This window comes from Procambarus clarkii, chromosome 92 (assembly GCF_040958095.1).
Source record: "Procambarus clarkii isolate CNS0578487 chromosome 92, FALCON_Pclarkii_2.0, whole genome shotgun sequence".
Lineage (NCBI taxonomy): Eukaryota > Metazoa > Arthropoda > Malacostraca > Decapoda > Cambaridae > Procambarus > Procambarus clarkii.
Genome location: NC_091241.1, coordinates 17,066,959 through 17,093,853, shown reverse-complemented (window position 1 = coordinate 17,093,853; position 26,895 = coordinate 17,066,959). Strand labels below are relative to the sequence as shown.

Sequence of the window (26,895 nt, the reverse complement as noted above, 5' to 3'; positions counted from 1 at the left end):
TAGGGGACGTGTTGCCGGCGTATGTAATGCCACCGGGTCACTGGTCGAAGATTGCCGAGTTACTGCTGTCTGACGGACCGGAGTGCTTTCGTGGGGGGCAAGTTCCCTTCCTGTAGGGGCGAGTGGCGACTTCTCGCCTCATGAGTACTACCATCTGGGTCCCCAGTTTGCGGGTGTTTGTTGCCCCGGTTCCGGATGTTATGGCGTCCCTGGTGGATGGACGAGACCCTTGGCAATGGCTGCTCTGGGAGGCGTTTAATGTAAGGTTCCCGCGGGCCAAGTTCCCGGGCAAGTATGTGCTCTGATTTCCTGTGCATTTGCTCTGACATGCTGTGTGCCCTTCTGGCTGTTTGTTTGCCCTGTTCTATTCTGTGTTTCTGCCTCTCCCTTTGTGCGTAGCTTTGCCGTGTGGCATATTAGTTTCTAGTGCTTGGCGTCACTCGTTTCGCGTTTTGGCTTGGCATTTCACCTTTCCTAGCTTTGCGATTCACCCTTCACGGGTACGCCGGGGCGCATACGATCCCACGATCGTCGTCGCCCCTAACTCAACAACAACAACAACAACACCTCACACGTGCTTGGAGACAATGGGACGGAACACCTGATCTCGTATTCAGGCTTAGAGAATATAAATCACCAAAACACACAACGTACTTACTTCATTTACACTGCCGGCTCATTACGCTCACACGCAAGTGTCCTATCATAACCCAAGCACCTGCTGTAGGTGGCTGATTACGGCAGCTAGGCGGCGGGATGGCTAGGCTTAGGCGGTAGCCTCCACACCACTCCCTGCGCAAGCGTGGAGCTCCACAAAAATTGGAGCCCAAACAATATGACTATTGGAAAACTGCCCTGAACACTGACAAGATATTTCCGCGTTCACTTGACTGCTATAGAGCAATAACAGGATTTAGAACGTCTGTATGATCACTGGAGTGGGGACCCACGAACACGTTAACCGCTCGTATGCAAATTACCCACGTTCTACGATCCTTACTCACTACACTCCCTATCTTTCTCCCCATCGAAATACGGCGCCGGTACTGGATTCTGGGCAGACGACATCGAAGATGAGGTGTTGGGTGGAACAGTAGAGTAGTCAACCGCCACAACGTCTTCTTACTCAACTTGGCCGAATTGAGCAAGGAAGCGTCATGTCAAGGTGGCGGCTGGATTCAGAATAAAGCCTTGAGAGAGGGACGCCGGCGACTTCCCGCGTCCTGCCTCAAAAGAACCAATCAGGGCGAGACAGACAGAGGCCTACCCCTCTCAATCAATCAGAGACGAGGTACCATGGCCCTAAGACGACTCCAAGATGGCCGACCAAGATGCTTTCCAAAATGGCTGGCGGCGTTGCCATGGCAATGAGGCTGGAGGCGTGGGTGGTAGGCCACCTGCCATGATCCCAAGCCTCGCGCCACCCGAGCAAATCCTCTGTCACAGCGCCCTCTCCAAAATGAAAGCTGTTGCTGGCTCTAACTCTGTCCACAAATGCGTCACAATGGCCATTGTAACATATTTAGATTGCTGATGACTGGCTTTCAGATGAGCCCTAACTCAAGATGATTCGGGTATGGGTTAACAAAACTAGGCCCGTGCACTTGCTAAGTGTACAAACTGCCACAGGCATGAAAACCAGGGGAAGTTTACTTTGGTGAAACCATCCCTTCACAGTCTTATAAGTTCATAAATAGGGATTGTTTTCGTTATCGAATGTGAAAGCATTGAATGCAAATTAACTTCTAATGGGCGTCTACCATATTTATTATTTATTTGAAATGTTTTTTATAAGTATTTTAAATTAATAAAATACTCCCTGACATCATGTAAGCGACAAAGCAGTGAAACACGGTAGGAAAAGGATTAATCAAGTTGTATGGTTTTCAGTAAGGTTCAGCTGTTGAGGACCTGTTTCCGCCTCCGTGACAAAGAGTGGTGGCTGTGTGAGATGCCAACACCTTCCATCGACTTCCAGGTGAGCATCGCACACACCCTGTGTGTCACCAACACCTTCCTCTTTTACCATCTCTTCTTCAGGATTATATATGTATATACATGTTGTACCTAGTAGCCAGAACGTGGTACTCGGCCTACTATTCAAGGCCGAGTACGACGTTCAGATGAAATGAACTACAGATGAAATGGGCTGGACAAAGCATAGAGAAGTTTTTTCAGGCTAGGCTGGTACAACAAGGATAGAGATCACCTGATAAAGATTGTGTTTTCAAACGAGACCACGAAGGAGGAAATTCTAACAAGGAAGGGTTAACTGTTAAATGTGAGAGGAAGCAAGAAAACATTCCTCCAGAAGGGCATGATGAAGAAAGAAAGAGCAATGACAACAGATGCAAAGAAGAAGCACAAGGAGAGAGGAGAGAACCAGGAAACGACTGGCCTCAACACAACAGTCCGGGAGGGGAGTGGAGAACTCCCAACCAGCATCCCAGTAACCCCAGAGGAGAGGACAACACCTCCACCCTCCTCCTCATAGAAATCCTCCTTACACTGTATCCTCCCTGTCCCCATTTAAATGCTCATTCAACTTTCCCTCCCTCCCTCCTCATCCCTTACCCTCCCTGTTCCCCCCATCCCCTCACCCCATTCCCTCTCAGTCCCCTTGTTACTGTATCAACACCGTTGCCAGAGTGGGGCGTGGTGATTTCGGCGCCATCTATGAACCTGTATTCCAACTCCCAGGTATTGGGTGCAACACAGACAACGCTATCTCATGGTGGTGGCATGGCATTAGTGTAAAGCTCTGGTTTTCTACCTCAGTTAGAAGGTGAGGATGATGATGACCTCTGGTGGGTGGCATATCGAGATCAACGCCAACTAGGTTGTGGCTACAGTTTACAATTTCAATTCCCCGGTGGCAGGGTGTTATCCAAAGGTCACCCTTAGGATAACTACTGTCATTAGCTACTGTCTGTCTAGCTAATGACGTTTTATGTTCACAGAGGTGACGCAAGGAGGCGATTGCGCTGAGGACGGCAGTTCACCTTGGACAGTCCTAAACTCTTGACTTGATCCTGTGAGAGAACAAAATCGCTGCTGTCGGTTATAGCTGTGAGATTTTTTTCTACGCCTACCTCCCTTAGCAAGTGGACCTCAAGCATAAAGAACTGCACACTGCAGATATTTCTACTCTAAGCATGAGTTCAATAGAAAAAGGAAAAGCGGGAGCAAACCGCCAGGCTTCCACCACAAGGGTGAAAACCTGTCCACTTAGGCTGCTGGTTCATCCGAGTTAAACAGGACGTTAAAACCAATAAAGACTAACCGATAGGTTTTCACAATCAAATATATATATATGATGTGGTGCTATGAATTGGAATTGGAATTTCCCAAGAACAGCCGTCATTTAAAAAAAAGATCACATTGCAACAATCGTATAAAGCAAAACATAGGTGGAAAAGAATGGTTGAAGGGTTGACATCAAAGACCGTTTTCTATAACAAAGAGACTAAAACTATAACTAGTTTCTATAACTAGAGACTAAACTACTACAACATCGAGTTTATGTTACGTTAATGACCATCAAGTGGCACTATAACAACAGCTAAATAGCAACGAATCCGGTCCATTGCTGTGCGGCTGCATACTGAACTAACCTGAACACAGGTGTGCCCACTGACGACGCAATATTGCAAACAAATAATTCACAAGCTTAGTTTACACCACAGTGAGTGATTCGTTACGTTATTGTCTATCAAGTGGCACTTGCAAAACAGCTATTCTACAGCCCCTCGCACTGCGGGCTGATTAAATGAACTAACTGAACAATGATGCCCACTGATGACACAAGCTTGCAATCAATATTGTCACGGCTTCAAGGTGAACAGATACTATAATCACAATTTCATGGGTCCTCCAACCCTTCAGGCGAGATACGTCACGTAACTAGGCGGGTAGTCCAACACTGACTTCCCCTATCACAACCTAATGTGAACACTCTTTGCAACTCCCTGCAAGAAGTTGCACTGTAAACAGTAAACAAAGCCAGGCAAGGTGGGATTCTGAGACACTTCTCCAGTAATCCCCCAAGTTACTTTACTCTCGTCACCAGACGATAAACAAAAGAAATTGCCTTAATCAACTAAAAAAATTATGTGATTAATTACGTTAATTGACTGTCCACAGCAGTGAGCAACAAAGTACTTTACGTTTATCACAAACACTTGTCTCTCTTAACACAAGTCAACTTGTTAACAATAACTCAAAGTCTCATACATTACATCACACTTGAATCCTATCAAGTATTCAGTGAGTAATTCCTAATTAATGTCAAACGGACAACTAATTAAATCCCAATCGAGTTACTTTAACTAAGCCTACCACTATCTTGGTAGCTTCTCAACAGTCTATGTCAAAATTTACTTTAATGAGTGTTAATTACCCTAATTAACCCCAAGCAATTAATTAACTGTCACCAGGACCAATAATTAGTCATACATAAATACGTCTCACTCCGCACTGCCTAAGCAGATCTCATCAAACACTGTGAATTCACGGACGAGGTGTTAATTACTCCACTAATTAACATGAGTGTATCTTAATCCACTGTCACCAGACAGGATATGATTAATATAACGAGTTATGCTAACTCCATGACCTCGCTTTACCGAGTCATCAAAACCTTTGACGTTAATTACTCCACTAATTAACATGAGCCACTAATTGCTATACCCCAGAAAGGTAATTAGTCTCGAGCAAATTACGTTAATACAAATACTGTCAGACTCTAACAGTTCCTTCACACTATGTGAATTCATGATGAGACCACTAATTAAATAATTAGCTAGAGTGGTCAATTAGTTATCCCACGGACAATTAATTGCACCTGAAACGTATCTCAACAAGCTCAGCACTGTTTCCCTTAACAGCTCTCTCACTCATTAAGTAATGTGCAACCTCTTATAAAGTTAATTCCCCTTAATTAACTCAATGACTCCTTAAGTCATCATCACAACTTAAAGAACACAAAGTAACCCCCAGGTTGCATTGGTCACACTTACAGTGGCATTACAACATAAATGCACAGCCCACACACGGTTGCAGCTTCTGCAACATGGAAATTACTGTACCTCACAGTAATGACACACGATTTGGCAACAACAAAAGTATACCTACATTATTGCCCCCTCTAATCTTGCAACAGTTGCAAGGGACTACTGTGCGCAATCACTACTTCTACTTCAGCAAAACAATTTACGTTAATATAAGACACCGTTGCTACACTGACAGCAGGCACTAATTCTCATAATTAGGCAGATTAACCAATCAATTGCTTGCTCTCTCATTAAGTACCCCCCCCCCTCCCCGCTCAGCTCGTTGATGCCGTGAGGGGGGGCTTAGTGGGTGGCTGCCGGAGTGTGATGCTCCTTGGGACAGTCCTCTGTCCTTTTGTAGCCTTGTGCTTCTGCTGCCGTCCTCTCCATTTGTGCTGAGCAACTTTTCCTTGTCCTTCTGTTTCGTTTTTCTCCCCCTCTTCTCCTATCTGCTTGCCATTCCCTGCCGACCTTTTGCTTGTTTTAGTTATTCCTTTGGACTTCTATTTTGACGCTCGGGTGCTTGAGGAGGCATACTCTTGCACCCGTAGAACTATAGTACCCAACGTCGAGAGTGAGGGGAACCTTTTATTGTCAATCCCCCTTTCGTCACTGAACCCGATCTTAACGGACTGTTGGTTCTTAAGGTGGCGTTTGTGGGGCTTATACTCACGACGCACCCTTAGGAGGCCCCGGCATGATCGGCGATAGCTTCTTGTTGGGTGTCCTGCCTCTAATTGTGGCTCCATGGTGGGTGTGGGGGCACATTCGTGAATGAATGTTTCTTTTTCGTAGCGATGATGTACACTGTTTCTACTGTTTCTCCTATACCTTCTCAGGCTCGTGGGGTGGGCGACCGAGCCCCCGAGTCGGTCCGTGTTGGAAGACCGGGCTCTGCAGCCTCCGCTGCATTGGGCCCCGACCTTGCTCCTCCTTTGGCCTCTCTGACTCCTCCCCTCGGCTCCAATCCCTCCTCTGTGGTTGGGTCGAGCCCCAAGGCCCCAGTGGTGACTACCTCGTCCCCTTCCGTTACATCTCTCGTTGTAACTACTGCGCCTTTTAACCCCTCTCTCTCTGGGGGTTCTCAACACCGTCCTCATCATGGCCGCCCTCGCTTGATTCCTTCCCGTTCTGATACCTATCAAGCCTTTTTTGGTCCCGCTTCAGGGGCCAAATATTTTGATCTCCTCCCTCTTGATTGATTGAGTGATGAAGATTAAGCCACCCAAAAGGTGGCATGGGCATGAATAGCCCGTAAGTGGTGGCCCTCTTAAGCCATTACAAGTGTCAAGAGTTGATACTGGAGATCTGCGGAGGTGCGAATGCACCCTGCATGACGGGAGATGTCTCCCTTATGAATGTGTTAAGATGAAGATGAAGCAACCCAAAAGGTGGCACGGGCATAAATAACCCATAAGTGGTGGCCATTTTAAGCCATTACCAGTATCAAGAGATGATACTGGAGATCTGTGGAGGTGCGAATGCACCCTGCATAACGGGAGATATCTCCCTTGTGAATATGTTAAGATGAAGATGAAGCCACCCAAAAGGTGGCACGGTCATGAATAGCTCGTAAGTAGTGGCCCTTTTGAGCCATCACCAGTATCAATAGATGATACTGGAGATCTGAGGAGGTGCGACTGCACCCAGCGTGACTGCACCCAGCGTGACGGGAGATGTCTCCCGGACCAAATGGTGACCAGATGGTCTCCTCCCTCTTGATTCTGCGCCTCCTGACGATTTCTCCCACCATCGACCTCTCGTTGATTCCGTGGATGCCTCTGTTACCTTCAGCCCCACTCGTCTCAGTACATGTGTCGTTGCTGCTCCTTCTCAGGATGCTGCTTCCCGCTTGGCTGTCTTATCCTGCCTTGGCGAGACCCCAGTTCGGGTCTCAAAGAACGCTCAGTTGAACGCCAGTGTTGGCACTATTCTCCTCCCGCCCCATGTTGCGACCGGTGTTCAGGATCTGCGAGAGTGCCACGACGATATTCGACATATCCTTGATGCCCAGGGCCATTCTATTCTCCAGGTGGACACGTTTACTCGTCCCACTCGTAGTAGTCGCCGTCAGCCCCTTCGGGTTGTGAAGATTACCTTTGATGGTCGGACCCTTCCACCCTCTGTTATTCTTGGTGGTGCCAGGTGCTCTGTCCAGGAGTACATTCCTTCTCCTAGGCTCTGTAACAAGTGCTGGAGGTTTGGGCATGGTGCCCTCCGCTGCTCTGGGACAGTTTCTCTCTGTCCTTTGTGTGGGGGCGAAGGTCACTCTATGTCGGAGTGCACTTCTCCCCGGGCTCGTTGCCTCAACTGCGGTGAGGGCCATGCTACCTTCTCCCGTGCGTGTGTTCATTACAAGCTTGAGGCAGCCGTCCTCAACTTGAAGCACCAGGAGCGTTTATCTTTTCCTGAGGCGAGACTCCAAGGTTCGCCGGCTCCCACCTTATGCTAATATCTTTTATGCTCGTGTGTTGTGCTCTTCCTCTCTTCGTCCTTCCCACCTTCCTCAGACTCACAACCGTTTCCGGGCCTTGGACCCTGATACGCCCACTGCCCTCTCCTCTGTTCCTTTGAGTTCTGTCCTGAAGGATCCACCTCCTGATCCTCTGTCTGGGGTTCCCCTTCTTTCTACCCGGTCTGTCTTGTCTCCTGTGTCTTCTTCCTCGTCTCCCTCCGTTCCTCCTTCCCATTCTTCCCCTCCGTCTCTTTACTCTCCCCTCCGCCTGTCGGTGCGGGCTGACGTCCATCGCTCTCCAAGGGGCCATCGTGAGTGCTCTCGTTCAGCTTCTCCTGTTGAGATGCTAGAATCCGTTGCCCAGTACGTAGTTGCTGGGACACCTGTCTCTTTAAGTCAGAAGCGTAAGCCTGGCTCCTCTCCTTCCTCCTCCCATGCGGGTAAGAAGGTTTTGCTTTCTACCTCGACCCCTACTTCTGCCTCTATCGCTCCTTCCCCTCCCATTTCGGTGGTTGCGCTCCCTGTTCCTGCTATGGAGGTTTCTTTGGCCCCCGCTTCCCTCTCTGTTGCTGCCCTTGCTGAGGTGCGCTCCCCTCTTTCTACTCCCCCTCTTCCTGCTGCTGTCCTTGAATGCTCCTCTCCGTTCCGTTGTCTCCTCCTCTTCCTCCTCCTCCTCCGGACCCCAAACGCCCACCTCTGGTCTGTTTCCCCGCTTCCTTCCCTCTGTCTTTGCTCAGTTTACCCATGCTCCCTAACCCTGACTTTGCTGACCCTGATCCCGACCCTGATATTCTTTAACGTGCTATGTTGCTCTTTCACCTTTGTTTCTTCCTTGTTCTCTGTTGTTGTCCTTTCTCTTCTCGTCGATGTCTATTCTTCAATGGAACGTTCGAGGTTATTACACCAATTTCCTCGAACTCCAACTTCTGATTTCGCGGTTTTCGCCCCTTTGTGTAGGTCTCCAGGAGCTGATGCTTGGTGCTCGTCCTGTTCGTTTTCTTGGCTATTCCTTTTTCTCCCCCCCCCCAGCTGTTGCTGGGGCTCCTAATTCTTCTGCTCTCTTGATTCGCTCTAATGTTCCCTTTGTCCCCTTACTTTTTCCTTCGCCTCTCCATTGTTCTGCTGCTCGTATCTTTGTGGGGAAATGATACACATTTTGTTCCATTTATCTCCCCCGATAGTCCTGCTTTCTCTTCCTGATCTGAAACACCTCCTGGACTCCTTGCCAGAGCCCGTGCTTCTGCTGGGTGATTTCAATTGTCGTCATTCTCTTTGGGGTGATGTTCTGACGAATACCCGAGGTCGCCTTCTTGAGCCGTTTATCCTCTCTTCTTCCCTGTCTCTTCTGAATTCTGGTGAGCCCACTCATTTGGACTCTCGGACTCGCACCCTTTCCTGTCTTGATCTTTCTCTTTGATCTTCTTCTCTTTACTTAGATTTCACGTGGCAGGTTCTTGATGACCTCCATGGCAGTGACCATTTCCCCATCATTATTTCCTTTTTCTCTTTTCGTCCTTCCTTAGGTGGCAGTTTGCTAAAGTGGACTGGAACCTATTTATCCTCAGTGCTGCTCTCTCTGACCTCTCCCTTCTGCCTCTCCCTCTCGCTCTCCTCCTTTTTCATGACACTGTCTTGGACGCTGCCCTCCGCTCTATTCCTCGCTCTTCCTCTCGGGGTCCGCGGAAGTGCGTTCCCTGGTGGAATGCAGACTGTGCTCGGGGTGTCTGCTGTAAGCATGAAGCCTGGAAGAGGCACCGCCGTCGGCAGACGGCCGATTCTTTTCTTTTCTTTTGTAGAGCGAGTGCGGTGGCCCGTAGGGCCATCCGTACGGCTAAACGTGAATGTTGGACTTCTTATGTCTCCACAATTACGTCCGAAACTCCTCTGCCACAGATCTGGAAGCGTATCCGCAAGATAGCGGTTAAGTTCGTTCCCGATGTTTCACCGGTCCTTCACCTCCATGGTACTCTTGTGGCGGACCCGTTGCAGGTCGCTAATGGACTGGGTTCACACTTTTCTTCTGTTAGCTCTGGTCCTCATCTTCCCCAATCTTTCCTTCTTTGTAAACCTGACCTTGAGTCTCGTCCTTTAGATTTCTGCACTCGTCTTCGACTTTCCAATAACGATCCCTTCTCTCTCTCTGAACTTCGTTCTGCCCTGGCCCTCTGTAGTTCTACGGCAGCGGGCTCCGATGGTATTCATTATGTGATGCTTCGCCATCTCCCTCCGTGCACGTGTTAGTATTTACTGAGTCTGTATAATCGGATCTGGGAGTCGTCGTCAGTCCCTGAGGACTGGCTCGATGCCGTTGTCCTCCCTGTTCGCAAACCAGGGTCTCTGGGAACTTCCCCTAAGGACTTTTGCCCTATTGCCCTCACAAGTTGTGTCTGCAAACTCTTTGATCGTATGGTTAACGTTCGTCTGATGTGGTTTCTGGAACACCCTCACCTCCTCTCCCCTTCTCAATTTGGTTTCCGCAAGTGCCGCAGCACGACAGATGTCCTGGTGAACTTGGAGGTCTATATTCGTACTGCTTTTACTGCGAGGACCTCCGTTGTTGCCATCCTTTTTGACCTGAAAAAGGCTTATGACACTACTTGGAGATATCATATTCTATCCCAGCTCCATTCTTTTGGCCTTCGTGGTCATCTCCCTCTCTTTCTCCGCAGCTTCCTCTCTTGTCGTTCCTTTCGGGTGCGCCGTGGTACCCCTCTCTCTCTCTGCCTCTTTTCAGCAATACGAAGGTGTGCCCTAGGGTAGTGTTCTGAGCACTACTCTTTTTCTGGTTGCCCTCAATGGTCTTCTTTCCTCGCTTTCTTCAGGTGTCTTCTCCGCTCTCTATGTCGATGATCTTACCCTTTGCTGTCAGGGTGATTATTCGCCTCTCTTTCAGCGCCGGCTTCAACTTGCGATTGATGCCGTGTCGTCTTGGCCATCGATCATGGCTTCAAGTTTTCTGCTTCTAAGACTTGTGCCATGTCTTTTACTCGGAAACGGGTCGTTCTTCGTCCCTCTTTGTCACTTTATTGTCATCCCCTTGAGTACAAAGATTCCGCAAAGCTTTTGGGGTTATTCCTTGACACTCGTTTGTCTTGGTCTGCCCATATATCTTACCTCCATGTTCAGTGCTCTAAGGCCTTTACCCTTCTTCGGGTATTGTCCCATACTTCTTGGGGAGCGGATAGGCGCACTCTCCTTGCTTTACATTCCTCTCTCATCCTGTCTAAGCTCGATTATGGTTGCCCTGCTTACTCGTCTGCTTCTCCTTCTACTCTTCGCCGTCTTGATGCTTTACACCATACTGGGTTGCGCCTCAGTTCTGGTGCCTTTCGTTCGACTCCCGTCCTTAGCTTGTATGTTGACACTGGGTTCCTGTCTCTCCGGGACCGCCGTGATCACTACTGTCTTCGCTATCTTGCGCGGTCTTTACAACATCCTTCCTCTCGCCTCTGTCGTGCTTTAACTTTTACCGCTCCTGCGGTTCCTGTTCCTCTTCACCACCTCCCTCTTTCTGTTCAGTTATATCGTTTACAGGATTCTCTTTCCGTTCGTATTTCTAATGTTTCTCCTCGTGTTGTTCCTTCTTTGCCCCCGTGGAAAGTCCCCCTTACGCAGTTTTGTACATCCTTGACCCGCATCACTAGAGCTTTTACCCCTCCTACGGTTCTAAAACGCCTTTTCCTTGAGCACTTTTCTTCTCACTCCCACTCCGTTTCTGTCTTCACCGATGGGTCTAAGTCTGCACACGGTGTTGGCTACTCTGTTGTTTTTCCTGATCGTACTTATATGTGTCGCTTACCTCCGGAGACAAGCATCTTTACAGCGGAGCTTTATGCTATTCTCTATGCTCTTTGTCTCCTGATTTCTCATTGTCAGTCTTCCTTTGTAGTTGTTGTTGACTCTCGTAGTGCCCTCATGGCTCTCGGGTCCTTAATCTGGTTCATCCAGTAGCTGTTGAGATCCAGCATTGGCTGTTTCTTGTTCACAGTAAATTTAAGTCGGTTGAGTTTTGTTGGGTTCCCAGCCATATTGGTGTGTCTTTAAATGAGCGTGCGGATGCTGCCGCCAAGGAAGCTGTCCGCTCTTGTCCCATCTCTCGTAAAGGTATTCCATATTCCGACTTTTACCCGGTTATCCATTCCTCTATCCTTACCCATTGGCAGGCATCTTGGTCGTCTGTTACTGGTAACAAACTACGTACTCTTAAATGTTGTGTTTCCTCGTGGCCGTCCTCCTACCACAGTAAACGGCGATGGGAAACAGCTCTGGCGAGGTTGCGTATTGGCCATACTCGCTTAACCCATGGTCACTTGATGGAGCGCCGCCTTGCTCCTTATTGTCCTAATTGCATTGTCCCTCTTATGGTCTTGCATGTCCTGACTTCCAGGACGAGTGTGTGTCTTGCTTTCCGACCGCCCCTCGCGGTCGCCTGTCCCTCAGAATTCTTGGTGACTCGGATACTTTTGATATCGTTCGCCTTATGCGTTTTTGTTCTCGTATTGGCATCCTTGGTGATATTTAGCGCCCTCTGATTATTCCGCACATTTGATGGTGCTACATAGCCTTCCCAGTTTGGTGCCTTCCTTTGATAATTACTTACTTACTCTCATTAAGTACTGTGAATTCCCCTGAATAATGAAAGGCACTTCCTTAAATCAGCACAGCCCGTAGGGCAGTAATATAACGTATATACCAAACAACAACACTGCCCAAACATAAAAACATATGATGCCGTCAGCATACCCCACATGCTAATGTCATCATTAGGCAATCAGTCAGCAATCACATTTACTGAGTCACCACACAACACCTTATATATACGTGCAAATGAAATTACACATAATTATACAGACCTCAGGGTGTCCACTGACAACCCTATTACACAGGCCTGCCTACCTCTGTAAATGATATAATTAACATGTGGCAACATGGTATTAATCTTGACTCTGAACGATATATATATAATCGACAGATCAACGATCACTTACATAGTAAATATCTACACTGACCGGTTTACATACTCGAGTCAGTCTACACACAAAATATCTATATACATCTATATGTGTGGTTCTGAGTATAACATACACCTTCAGGTACATCACAGACAGTCACCAGGACGTCAGTACAGACAGCTGTCTCTCAGCTGCTTCCCTCGCCTGGCAGGCATTATGGGACAACACAGCTGTTACCAGAAATAACATTAGTCCAGAGACACTGCATACCTTACAAATAATGTGTACTCACGATTACCACTCTCATTAAATTCATTTCTCCGGTCACAACCTCACTTGTTTGAAGAACACCTTGCTCGTTTCCACGTGCGTCGACTAGGTGTGGCTTTAGGGTGTGACCAGGGCATGTGGCCAAGCATGGCCCAAGGGGTGGCCAAGACATGTGGCCACCGCGTGGCCCTAAAGAGTGGCCACGGAGTAGCGCGGGGCGATCACAATGCCCCACCCAGGATGAGGTGGCACACGGTGTGGCACGCGGTGTGGCTGGTGTTGCCCACAGGCGGGTGGCCAGGGTGTAGCCATCACGGGGCCCCCAAAGTGTCTGGCCATCACGGGGCCCCACGGTGTCTGGCCACGTAGCGTTGCGTCGTGGGATAGCTGAGACTTCATCCTGGCGACTCAGGCGTCAACCCGTTCTCGCACTTTCTTACAGTCAATATTGACTTATTAAATACGTGCATATGTGACATACTTAACATACTAGTTTACCTTGAAAAGCTTTATAGAAAACACCGACCTTACATAATCTTCTTAGTATGTTAAGATAAGCATCTTATTGCTTCGTAATTACAATTATTACTTAACCTATACCTATTATAGGTATAGGTATAGCATCTTATTGCTTCGTAATTACAATTATTACTTAACCTATACCTATTATAGGTATAGGTTAAGTAATAATTGTAATTACGAAGCAATAAGATGCTTATCTTAACATACTAAGAAGGTTAGGTAAGGTCGGTGTTTTCTATGAAGCTTTTCAAGGTAAACTAGTATGTTAAGTATGTCACATATGCATGTATTTAATAAGTCAATATTGACTATACGAAAGTGCGAGAACGGGTTGCAGGCGTACACAAACGTGGGTGGCAAATTCACTCCCACCCACATCACACCATGAGCATGCCTCGCTCGTACACCGGGTGTGATAATGGCGGGCGACACAAAATGGTGGACACAGCAAGGTGGAATTTCAAAGTCCAACAGGGGCCTGTAATCTCACCTCAATTACACTGGGAGGCCCTGCCCTATTCCACCAATTGTCTGTTAACCTAGACAGGATAACACATAACACCAGATGTGAGCAACCACATCTGATACACCACGAGGCTTGCCAGGTGCCTCATGGGTGAGCACTGTCTGCTAGTCTTACACAGTTCTTTTCTTACTTTTGGCCCCAATTCACGCAAATTGGATCCCGACACAATCCACGATGGCAGGATTACTGTGCGTGATGAGTAAAGGAGATAACACAGCGATAACGGGGGTGGAGGTGGCAGACACGCCACCCCCACCTTCCTAGCCATCCAGCCCGCTTGCTCGCCCTCTCCAGACTAAAAATTTGGCGGACCAGGGAAACTCAAAATGCCCGTCTCCCACACCTTTTCTTGACCAATCAGCACAAAGTCGGCACAGCCTCTTGTGCCGCTTCCAATTACAGCCGTTCGCGTCTAAACACCCCCACGAGGCTGAGGTGCCTAGACGAATCACAGACGTCCTCACCATGAGGCGTCCCGTGACGTCACAATGAGGGGAGGCCTAGGAGTGTGACGTCATACCTCACATGGTGGGGGGAGGCGACATTCACCCCTCTGTCCCCCCACCTCTAAAACCGTTGGCTAGTGAAGTACCCACCTACACCTCACACTCTCAAGTAGCATTTTCCCAGAAAACAGGATAAATTCTGTAACTCTCTCTACAGAGCAGTCACAGACCTCTGGCTAGTCTTAAACGATCGTCCTTATAATAAGCTTTCATCCAACTCCACACAAGTGCATGTAGTTTGAAAACTTCTTGTCTAGAGTCCTAGAGCGACTCTAGCCTAATCTAGAAAACTAGAAAAACTAGCTGAGGGAATTTTCATTCCCTCACACCAACAGTGTGTTAGCTGCTGGACGTATGCAGTGTTGTATGAACCGACATACCCGGGATTTGGCCAGGAAGAGTTATGCGATGGCAGTGGTGCGTCTGTTGAGAAGTGCTGTTATTGAGCTGCTAGAGACTTCTGCCAGGGTGCTAGCTACCCCTGTATGTGATTATTTGAGACCCCTGTCAGCGTGTTGCTGAAACCCTCCGCCAGTGTGTATCTGGAGAGCAGAGGTGGGGTATTGGCACATCGTGACACTACGGTATTTGTGGACTAGCCCATGTGGAAAAAGGTGAACTCGCCGGTGTTTGCCATTAAGTGTGGACAACGTGCACCTGGAAAGTGGATTCACCGGGATTTGATGAACACTGCCAATGTATTGTGTCCTGAGTGAAAGCGACACTTTTTAAATATGTGTAGTAATACTTTAATATAATATATTTATAGTGGTGAAGGTGTTAATTAATATATTGATGAAGGTGTAATTGTGTATTATTTATCCCTCCTTTATTCTTTGTACTACTTCTTGCCACAGCCATTTCAAGAAATAGCTACTGCCACAGCCATTTCAAGAAATGGCTGTGGCATTTAACCCCAAGTTACCAGCGACTTGGGGTTGGATAAAGACGTACAGGTTATAAGATACATTAACAGCAAGAACCCGGTTACTGGCCCAAAATGGCCATAACACCCCCCCGCCCTCACCCCATACCCTCCTCGGGTACTCCTCACCCCATATCCTCCCTGTCGCCCTCTCCTCATGCCGTTCCTGTCCTCCCTTCCCTTGAACTCCCACCCTTCACCCCTGAATCCTCTGAAACCATGTTAACCAACTCACAAATCTCCACACCTATGAACCAGGTTCCCCCATCAGCAGAAAGACCACCAAGAAGAGGAAACAAGAATAGACATGAAAAATCTGTGCTTCACAGTAATGTACACAAACATAGATGGGATTACAAATAAATCAAGTGAACTTGAGGAACGGGCATAAGAAGAAAACCCCAGACATAATAGTACTCACAGAAACAAAGCTAACGAAAAGCACAACAAAGGCAGTGTTTCCACAGGAATACTGTGTAGTTAGGAAAGAGAGGGAAGGAAGATGCATTAGGAAGTGATGTGGTGGAGGCAGACTCCATATACAGTTTCAAGTGTAGATATGATAAAGCCAATAGGCTCATAAACCTTTACACCAGTTGATTTGCGGGACCAAAGAACCGAAACTCAGTCCCTGCAAGCACAATTAGGTAAGTATAACTGGATGTAAGGAATTTCTCCCGGCAGGTATTTATTTATTTACTAATTATTAGTTTATTGAGTTTATTTCAATTAATTATTATTAATTCAAAGTGGAATGTATTTTTTATTTTTTTTTGAGAGCAAGTAGACTATATTTTGAGTGAACTGTATATATAAATTTTACCCAGCTAGGAGTTTGCACTTTCACAAACTTGAAGAGGGAAGGTATATACGTAGCCTATCAATCAAAATTATTCAACTAATAGAAATATGCTACTATGGACAGATAAGTCTGTCTGAAACATGTTCCTTTGAGGAAATCCAGAAAAAGGTCCAAAGTAGAAAGAATACGCAGACGACACTATAAAAGAAGGAAAAAATAACGGAAATGCTTAAGCAGACACGACTTTCCTGTCAAAGAAGGAATAATTTAAATAGGGAGATTGAAGAAATCAAGCAGAAATTGAAACACTAATACCAAACTGAAGAGAGACAGTTAGAACAAAAAGCAATTGAGGAAATAAAGAAAAATCCAAAATATTTTTCACATATGCGAAATCAAAAGCAAAAACCACTCCCGTATTGGATCTATTTGTACGAGTGTAGGTTCTCATACACGGAGGATGACAAAGAAATTAGCGAAATCCTTAAAAAAACAGTGTGAGGACATGTTTAGCACTCCAATAAACAACATGAAAGTAAAAGATTCAGACAATGTCTTTATGCCTGATATCCAAACCCTTGTAAATATAACTGATATCAACACGAGCGTACTAGATTTCGAAAGAGAAATTGAAAACATGCCATGCACTCAGCTTCGGTTCCATATTCATGGAATTCAATATTTATAAAGAAATGCAAGGTGCCAGTAGCACAGGCACTCAGTATAGTGTGGAGGAAGAGCTTGGAATCGGGGCAAATACCAGATGCACTTAAAGTAGCAGACATAGCCCCTCGACACAAGGGAGGGAGCAAAGCATTGGCAAATAATTAAAGACCAGTTGCACTAACGTCCCACAAAATAAAAGTGTTATGGTGTTTGTTTGTTAGTGTTTATTGTCAAAAATATCCAATACTAGGTGAGTACACACACACACACACAACCACACACACAAGCGGAGAGACAAGGACAAAAACATAGTTAAAGAGATCCTTAAAGAGGTAAGGATGGAGGGAACTGAACAAAATGTTGAAAAGGTTTTCAGGCTTGGAAAGTACAACAAGGACAGAGACCGAATGATAAAGGTGAGCGAAATCACGAAAGAGGAACTGTTAGAAAGTAAGTGCAGTGTAGCAAATGTAGAGAAATTCAAAAAAGTATTCCTGCAGAGGGATATGACAAGGGAAGAGAGAAAGCAGGCAACAGATGCAAAGGAAGGAGCGCAGGGAGAGAGAAAGGATTCAAGGAGCCACAACCCCGATCCCTACAATCCCAGAGGGGAGTGGGGAACCCCTCCTCAAACAGTGCACTAGGCACAGGGAGTGCGGCACCACCCCCACATTCTACCCAACAGACATCCTACCTGCCCCAACCCCTGTCAGCTCCCCACTAAGTACCCACCTAAGGCACCCTCCCCCCTCCTCCCACTCCCCCCAGGACCCCCCTTCTCCCCCAAGCCCTCCCTTCTCCCACATGCCCTCCCGTCTCTCCCACCCACAAGCCCAACATTTTCCCCTGCCCCCCACTCTCCCCCACCCCACCTAAGCCTTCCCCTCTCCACCACTCCCCAAAACCCTCCCCTCTTCCTCACCCACCTCAGCCTTCCCTTTCCCCCCACACCCCCCAAGCCCTCCCCCCTTTACTGCCCCCCCAATCCCCCCCTTCTCCCCCATCCCCCCAAACCTCCTCCTCTCCCCCCCCCTCAACCCTCCCCCTCTAACCCCCAACCCTCCCCCTCTCACCCCCCATACCCTCCCCCTCCTCCCCACCCCCCAAAGCCGTTCCTCCTCCACCAGTCTCCCCGTACCAGACCCTCCCAGCTCCCGCTCACCCCAGACCCCACAGGTCCCCCCAGAGGAGAAGCAGAAGAGAGTCAGTTTCAGGGTAATGTACTCGGACATAGATGGGATCACAAGCAAGGCAAGTGAACTAAGGGAAAGAGCACAAGAAGTGAACCCAGATGTAATCGGACTCACTGGAACAAAACTCTCTGGAATCATAACGAATGCCGTGTTTACCCAGGAGTACACAGTAATAAGGAAAGAGAGGGAAGGTAGGGGAGGAGGTGGAGCTAGTGGCCCTACTCATGAGAAAGGAATGGAGTTTTAAGGAGATGGCTATCTCGGGCTGTGAGGGGTTTCAGAGACTACATAGCAGGCACCATGACAATGGGAGGACCAAGGATAGTAGTAGCAGTAATATATAACCCTCCACCAAATGACAGAAGACCCAGTCAAGAGTACGAAAACAACAACATGGCAGTTAACACTATAATTGAGAGGGCAGCCTCTGCTGCCTGTAGAAATAGATCCCACCTGCTCATCATGGGGGACTTCAATCATGGAAGGATTGATTTGGGGAATAAGGAACCACATGGAGGCGAGGATATGTGGAGAGCCAAACTACTGGAGGTGGTGACTAGAAACTTCTTAACCCAGCATGTCAGTGAACCCACAAGGATGAGAGAAAATGACGAACCAGTGAGACGTGACCTGGTCTTCACCCTGAACGACTCTGACATAAGAGAAATCGGTTTTGAGGCCCCAGTAGGAATGAGCGACCACAGTGTATTGGTGTTTGAGTACCTGATTGAAGAAGGTTTATTGAACTCGAGGAGAGATACCGAAACCAAAAGGTTAGCATACCGAAAGGGAAACTATGAGGACATAAGAAAATTCGTAAAAGATATAGCATGGGAAACAGAGCTCAGGGAAAAGACGGCCCAAGATATGATAGACTACATCACGCAACAGTGCAAGGACGCAACAAACAAGTTTGTCCCAGCCCAAAAGGAAAACAGTGAAATGAAGATGAGAAACCAATGGTTTAATCAGAGATGTAGGCTAGCTAAGCAGCAAAGTAATAGGGCATGGAGAAACTACAGGAGTAACAGGACACTGGAGAGCAGAGAAAGATACCAGAATGCCAGGAATGAATATGTCAGGATGAGAAGAGAGGCAGAAAGACAATACGAAAATGACATCGCAAGCAAGGCAAAGATGCAGCCTAAATTGCTGCATAGCCACATCAGGAGAAAAACAACAGTAAAGGAACAGGTTATGAAATTAAGGATAGGGGCAGAAGGATTCACTACAAATGACAAAGAAGTGTGTGAGGAACTAAATAAGAAATTCCAAGAGGTCTTCACCTTAGAGCAAGGAGAAATCCCAGAGATAAGAGAGGGAATAGCTAACCAGGAACCACAGGAAGAGTTTGAGATTACCAGCAGGGAAGTAAGGAAGTGTTTACTGGAGTTGGATGTGACAAAGGCTAAAGGCCCAGATGGAATCTCCCCTTGGATACTAAAGGAAGGAGCAGAATAACTGTGCCTACCACTCTCCATAGTGTATAACAAATCTCTGGCAACAGGGAAACTGCCAGAAATTTAGAAAGCAGCTAATGTAGTCCCGATATACAAGAAAGCGGATAGACAGGAGGCACTGAATTACAGGCCAGTGTCCCTAACCTGCATACCATGCAAGCTGATGGAGAAGATTGTGCGAAGAAAGCTAGTGGAGCACCTGGAGCGAAAGAACTTTGTAACACAGCACCAGCATGGATTCAGGGATGGCAGGTCCTGCCTCACAGGGTTACTTGAATTCTACGACCAGGCAACAAAAATAAGGCAAGAAAGAGAAGGGTGGGCAGACTGCATATTTTTGGATTGTCAGAAAGCCTTTGATACAGTGCCACACAAGAGGCTAGTGAAAAAGCTGGAGATGCAGGCTGGAGTGAAAGGGAAGGTACTCTGTTGGATACAGGAGTACCTAAGCAACAGGAGACAACGAGTCAGTGTGAGGGTGAGGTCTCAGATTGGCGAGACGTTACGAGTGGAGTCCCGCAGGGGTCAGTCCTTGGACCTATACTGTTTCTGATATATGTAAATGATCTTCCAGAGGGTATAGAATCGTTTCTCTCAATGCTTGCCGATGATGCAAAAATTATGAGGAGGATTGAAACTGAGGACGATAGTAGGAGGCTACAAGATGACCTAGACAGACTGAGTGAATGGTCCAACAAATGGCTGTTGAAGTTCAACCCGAGTAAATGCAAAGTAATGAAACTAGGCAGTGGAAACAAAAGACCAGACACAGGATACAGAATAGGAGGTGAAGTACTTAATGAAACGGACAGAGAGAAAGATCTAGGAGTTGATATCACACCAAACCTGTCTCCTGAAGCCCACATAAAAAGAATAACGTCTGCGGCATATGCGAGGCTGGCTAACATCAGAACAGCGTTCAGGAACCTGTGTAAGGAATCATTCAGAATCTTGTACACCACATATGTAAGACCAATCCTGGAGTATGCGACCCCAGCATGGAGCCCGTATCTTGTCAAGCACAAGACGAAGCTGGAAAAAGTCCAAAGGTATGCCACTAGACTAGTCCCAGAACTAAGAGGCATGAGTTACGAGGAAAGGCTGCGGGAAATGCACCTTACGACACTGGAAGATAGAAGAGTTAGGGGAGACATGATCACAACCTACAAAATCCTCAGAGGAATCGACCGGGTAAACAAGGATAAACTATTCAACATTGGTGGGACGCGAACAAGGGGACACAGGTGGAAACTGAGTACCCACATGAGCCACAGAGACGTTAGAAGGAACTTTTTCAGTGTCACAGTAGTTAACGGATGGAATGCATTAGGCAGTGATGTGGTGGAGGCTGACTCCATACACAGTTTCAAGTGTAGATATGATTGACCCCAATAGGCTCAGGAACCTGTACACCTGTTGATTGACGGTTGAGAGGCAGGACCAAAGAGCCAGAGCTCAACCCCTGCAAGCACAATTAGGTGAGTACACTGGAAGTACTTTCACAATAATCAACTGCCAGGAAAATCCCTGGTGTTACTTACATACAGACATTCTTTACGTGTGCACTTATGACCAGTACTGGACTTCTTCTCCTGCAAAAGATTACTCTACATGGAATAAGAATCACCTAGAATGAATTTCCTAAAATCCTACCAGAGTGGAATATAACCACTAGGACATCCCACTCAGTCCTTGGCTAATATATGTATAATCTGTTCCCGTGTGTACACACACACACACACACGCAAATGCACGCCTGCCCACACAGGTAAAATCCCTGTAGACTGACAAGAACGTCAATAAAAGTGAAAATCCCACGCGAACGCACTTCTCTTCACCTCTACAGGTGCTTGGAGACAATGCTGGTGGACTACCTGACCCTCGAATCCAGGCTTAGAGATAATAATCATCAAAAATCACACAGGGTACTTACTTCATATACACAGCTGGATTATTCACGTACATACTCAAGTGTCCTACCATACCCAGGCACCTACTGTAGGTGGGTAGTCACGGCGGCTGGGCTTAGGTGATAGCCTAGGATGGAGTCTCGCGTGGCTCGGTGCGTTTTCGTACCCTTACTCACAGCACACGGCGCAGTTCCGTACCCCCACCAGCGAAGCGAGGTGTTCGTACACGAATGGCGTCTCACAAAATTCCCACGAATTTCTATGGGAAAACATGCCCCCAGAACACTTGATAAGATATTACCCTTTCACTCTACTGCTACAGAACACTAGCAGGTGGTCAGAATATCTGGTTAATCATTGAAATTGGGCCCCACGAATTTGGTAACTGCTCATATGCTACTTTACCCACGTTCCACGATTTTGTTTCTACAATCGCTTGCTATCCCACCCAAATACGACGAGTTCCCAGATTCTGCTACGTTCTATGGACTCTCGTCGATGTTGCTGGTAGCTGGAGATATATAGTAGCCAACCGCCACGACGCTCTTTACTCAATTTGGCCGAATGAGCAATGTAGGACGTCAGGCAAGGGCGGAGGCAGGAGGCAGAATGCGTCTTGAGGCAAGACGCCGGCATCTTCCCGGGTCCTCCTCAAGCGAACCATTCAAATGAAGGCACACAGCTGCCTAGTCTCTTAGCCAATCAGAGACGAGCTTGCATAGCCGCAGGGGCTACTCCAAGATGGCCGACCAAAATGGCCAGCTGGCATTGCGATGGTAGCAAGTGGTCCACCCTCGCCTCCACGCTTCGCGCCTTCCCGTGCAAACCCTGTCTACCTCCAAGCTCTACAAAATAAAAGTTGTTGCTCGCTCTAACACTTTGCACATATATGCAACAACGGCCATTGTAGCATATTTGGAATCCTGAAGACTCAGGCTCTCAGATAAGCCCAAACTCGAGATGAATCGGTATGGGTTACCAGAACTAGTCCCGTGCACGTGAAGTGCACGTGCTGAGTGCCACGGCACGTAAAACAAGTGGAAAGTTTAGCTGGTGTCAAACCATCCCCTCACAGGCAGCACCCTATTGGTCAACAATGCCACACACCTGGTACTGACCAATCAACAAGCAGCTGGCGTGGCTACCACAATGCATTGTGTACTCATCTCATCCAGCGGTAAAGCTCTCCTCCCTCCTCCATATTTTCCTGGCCGAAAAAGCCTAAAGCCATTTTCAAAACAATGAGAATCATAATTGCTGTCAACTGACAGTTCAGGCTACTCCTAAAATATACAAAATCTCTTCCCCATGCTTCAAGGTATATACAATTCAGGGTGATATGACTCTTATAGGCGGGATATAGGTTAAAAGGGCCTGAATTCCGTAACTACACACAATTGCTTCTTCAGCTTCAAAGGCCTGAAAATCGGTTTCTCCTCAAACTCTTTAAATATTTTTGTAGATAGTCTACATGGTAATTGCCCCAACTTTTCCTAATGCATCAACATAGTAACATGAACACAAAAAATAAATATATTTTTTTGAATAAATTGACAATTTTACATTTTCAAATAAAAATGTAAATTGTAAAATGTCACCAATTGTAATTTTTGTTTAATATTCATATGTACAGAAATGTGTCAAAGACATGCGCTCCATGTATGTGTTCATATTCATTTACGTATATTAATAATTAAAAACCTAAATCTTATGATTGCAAACAGAACACAGTTTGCCTTTAAATATTTACATGGTAATCACTTATTTGCTGTTGGTAAAAGTTTATTAGTTCCAATTGTGGCCGCCCAGCACGTCCAGACACTGGGTGGTGATGTACTAGACATGGTCCTCATCTTCTAAGGTCCTAGATGGGAAAACAAGGGCCGCAGGATAATTTGTTGTTAATGAGGGATGGTTACTGGAGGCCTGAGGAAGCTATTGTGATCCCCATGTATGCGTGGGAGTTTACACTTTTGTGATAAGCCTAAAACAACCCTGGTTGTGGTGTACACTATCACTGAAACAACCCTGGTTATGGTGTGCAGTTTAAGGGTTAATAATCCTCCATAGGTAGATAGGCCTTAATTCCAAAACCACTAGCCCTTACCATCAATAGCGGGAACTCACCCCAATTAGCACAAGTAGGTCAGAGTTTCCTATATTGTTTCTTAGTGAAAACGTTTCATCGACAAATTTATACTAATTTGGACATTCTGTATGTTACATTTAAGCAGCAGTGTCATGTTTATACAGGTGTGATGAACCTCAATAATATTCCAGCATAAGGCCGATGAGGGGCCTACAAGAGGCTGCAAATGAATTTTGTAAATTAGTAATCATAGTTCTGTGATCAGGTCATTCAAATGAAGACGCTGTAATGTGAATATATTTACCGGTCATAATTACAGATTCCTCAAGCGCACGAATCATCTAAAAAAAACTGGAACATTTTGAAAACTGAAAATGATTATGTAACACATTACTGAGTTTTATTGTTGAAGTGAAGTTTGGAAGCGCTTTAGAGCTCATTAAGTCTTCAAGCGCTAGACCTTATGAGCTCAATTTACCTTTATTATTTGGGTTAACTAACAAATGCTTGTTAGCTATTAAGCTATCCACTTAAGGTTAACTAACAAATGACTTTATAGCTTTATCCACTTAAGGTTAAGTAGCAAATGACTTAATAGCTTTATCCACTTAAGGTTAACTAACAAATGACTTTAAATCTTTATCCACTTAAGGTTAAGTAACAAATGACTTAAAAACTTAGATCAACGGACATTGGGGTTAGGTTTATCCAACAGTGTCATTTTGATGAGACACTGTCCCTTACGTTAATTTGCACTACTATTTTGGTTAACTAATGGAGGTTAATGGGTTAATTAGTGAAAGTCTGGTCTAATTATCTCCTTAAATTTTTATGGTTCATTGTGTTATATTAAGCAACTCAGGCTCCTCAATAAAACATTTTTTCTAGAATAATTGATACATCGCTCTATTATCTGGATTACCTTACTTAAGCCTTTGTTTCATATGACTATTTCTGAACAAATTATTGTTACTTTATCTCTCAGGTTGTTGAAGGGTCAGATCCACTTAAGGAAACACAGTCTCTGATAAACATGCCTACAAATTTGACCGATGGACCTCTGTGGCGCGTTCGACTTCTATCATCTACCCCTGAAGCCCTTCCTCCTCGGCCAGAGATAAACGAAAAATTTCCATATCGGAACACAGTGATATTTGAGTGCCAACATGCAGCATTTGATGGTGCTGATATCATAATGATTATTGGTTGGTTCCATAAAATCATTGATGACATGCTAAGCGGAAAGCCCATTGATACTTTGCAATTTGGTCAACTTGCAGACCACAGTCAGACATCGGAAATTACCCAACAAATAAAATCGGCTCTTGAAAATGATCCTGAGCGGTTGAGCTCATTAATTAAACTTAAAAAACAAGAGCCTGCCACTTCTGTCCTCATTGAAGCTTTCGGAGCCCCAGAACCATCTCAGGCAGAGACAAAATACTTGGAAAATTTTTTTCTGAATATCTCAGATGTTGATAAATTTCATGCCAAGTGTCAGTCTGAAAATATATCGTTCAATTCAGGATTTACGAGTGTAATTAACACGGCTCTTGTTGAGGTAGTAATGGAGGCTGGCTTTACACGAGACGCCTACAATATTAGGAGTCGTATTCCCATTGATATGCGTCGTTACATGAGAGATTACTCCAAGGGCCTTTCGGGTTTCCATGGTGCTCCAATGTATCAGAGCATTTCAACACCTTACAATGTTAAAGATCATTTCTGGATGTATGCAAAGCAGTATGATGTTCAGTTTCAGAATAACTTGAAGAAAAAATCATTTATTGAAGATATGATCATTGAGAGAATGCTTCGGCCAGCTGATTTTTCTCCTGAGAAATTCTTTGCAAATCCACAACCTATTACGAGAGACTATTTGTTTACAAATATGTTTAAACATCAGTTCAGAACATACGGAGTAGGTAAACATGTTCAGCTAACAGATTTTAAAAGTTATGTAAATATTCATGCTGTTGACGTTACATTCATCTGCGCCTTATTATTAATATGTGGAAGAGGTCCGGTTTGATGTCTGGTACTCGTCACGGGGATTAACAAAAAATACAGCACAAAACATTGCTGACAAAACTGTTTCAGTCTTCAGTGAAATTTGTGAAAATATATAATGTTTAGATGTCAGATCAAGGAATTCCTTCATATGTAAGAAATCATAGATGTCAAGAGTGGGTCACTTTGGGGCTTAAATAGCCAAATTACATTTCAATATTTACTGTAACATTTCGACGTATATGTACTTAGTTATGTGTAATGTAAAATTGGCTCCAGCAAGTCAGTGATAGATAGTAAGTGCTCTCAAAACATAAAGCCTCATTATCCAGCCTATCCACCTGTTTTGGTGAGTACTAATAGTAACGATGAGGTCACTGCTATATATCCCGATGTACAACGAAATTAAAGAGTAGAAATCTGAACTAATGAGTTGAACAAACCGGAAAATAATTTTTTACTTGTGTTGCTTTGACACACACCCTCATGTGATGACTAGTGTGCATCTGGGGGTTCCAAGAATTACCCTCATGGCTTCATTTCTAATTCTCTCTAACGCTTTACCCCTATTGCTAGAGAGACTCATAAGGTGCAGGGCAATGTAGTCCAATAGTGACATGATGGATATCATGTAGAACATTCTGGCATTTTGTACATTAATAGAGGTGACTTGATCATTAAGTTTTCCTTAAAATTAATTTCAATTTTAATTTTGATGACCAAATACACAAAATATCATCACCCTAACTAAACCAAGGAATAATTCTGGGGGTAATTTTACAAATAAATTTCTTTAAAACATTTCTTATACAGATTTGAAAGAAATAGTTTTTCTTTCAAATTAATTTTTTCTTTCGATTAATTTATCATCAGTAATGATTTGGAACATTCTTTAATTTGTTAAAAATCATTTAACTAAAGATCATATAAATCCACCGAACTAGTCAAATGTGAATAAGAAATAGTACCAAAGAGTGGGGGGCAAAATTTTAGTGAGCCACTTAGAAAGCTCAAAGATAATGGGTCCCACAAAACTTATAATAGGTCTTGTGGTATAATTAGGCTTATGAGTCTTGATTAAATGGAATAATAATAACTATTGTATAAAATTTGTGTGGATCCCTTCCCTTGCAGGTGGAAAACATGACTTTGTAGATCGATTGGATAATGAGGCTTACAGGAAAGAAAATATTGATTATGACTTTGGACTATCTAATGCAATTATTAGAAGCATACAAATTAAAGAAATTAATTCAGATTTAGAAGAACTAAGAAATGCCCAGAGACCTGAAAGCTGCAGTATTAAAAGCTATGACAAGTTTTGTAATAATAGGTATTTGTATGTCAGCACAGTAACCGGACCAGGCAATGTGATGTAGTCATTACCCGAATTCGCCTTGGCAATAGGCACATCTGGCAGGTTAGTGTGGCTGAGGCACTACCAGAATATTCCGATTGAAAACTCTATGACAAACCTTTAATGCATTCACTAGAACACTATATTGTTGAATGTGAAACCGTAAAAAATTATAGACCACCTGGCCTATTGTACCACCAA

At 45.5% G+C, this 26,895-nt stretch overlaps 1 protein-coding gene across 1 annotated transcript; it reads left to right on the top strand.

Moving 5' to 3' along the window:
• The first annotated feature begins 1,864 nt into the window (after positions 1-1,864).
• LOC123753573 (uncharacterized) lies at positions 1,865-26,895 on the top strand. The gene is made up of 2 exons (XM_069319004.1): positions 1,865-1,978; positions 24,313-26,895. The coding sequence occupies exons 1-2, from the start codon at positions 1,880-1,882 to the stop codon at positions 25,357-25,359; spliced, it is 1,146 nt and encodes a 381-aa protein (XP_069175105.1). The 5' UTR covers positions 1,865-1,879; the 3' UTR covers positions 25,360-26,895.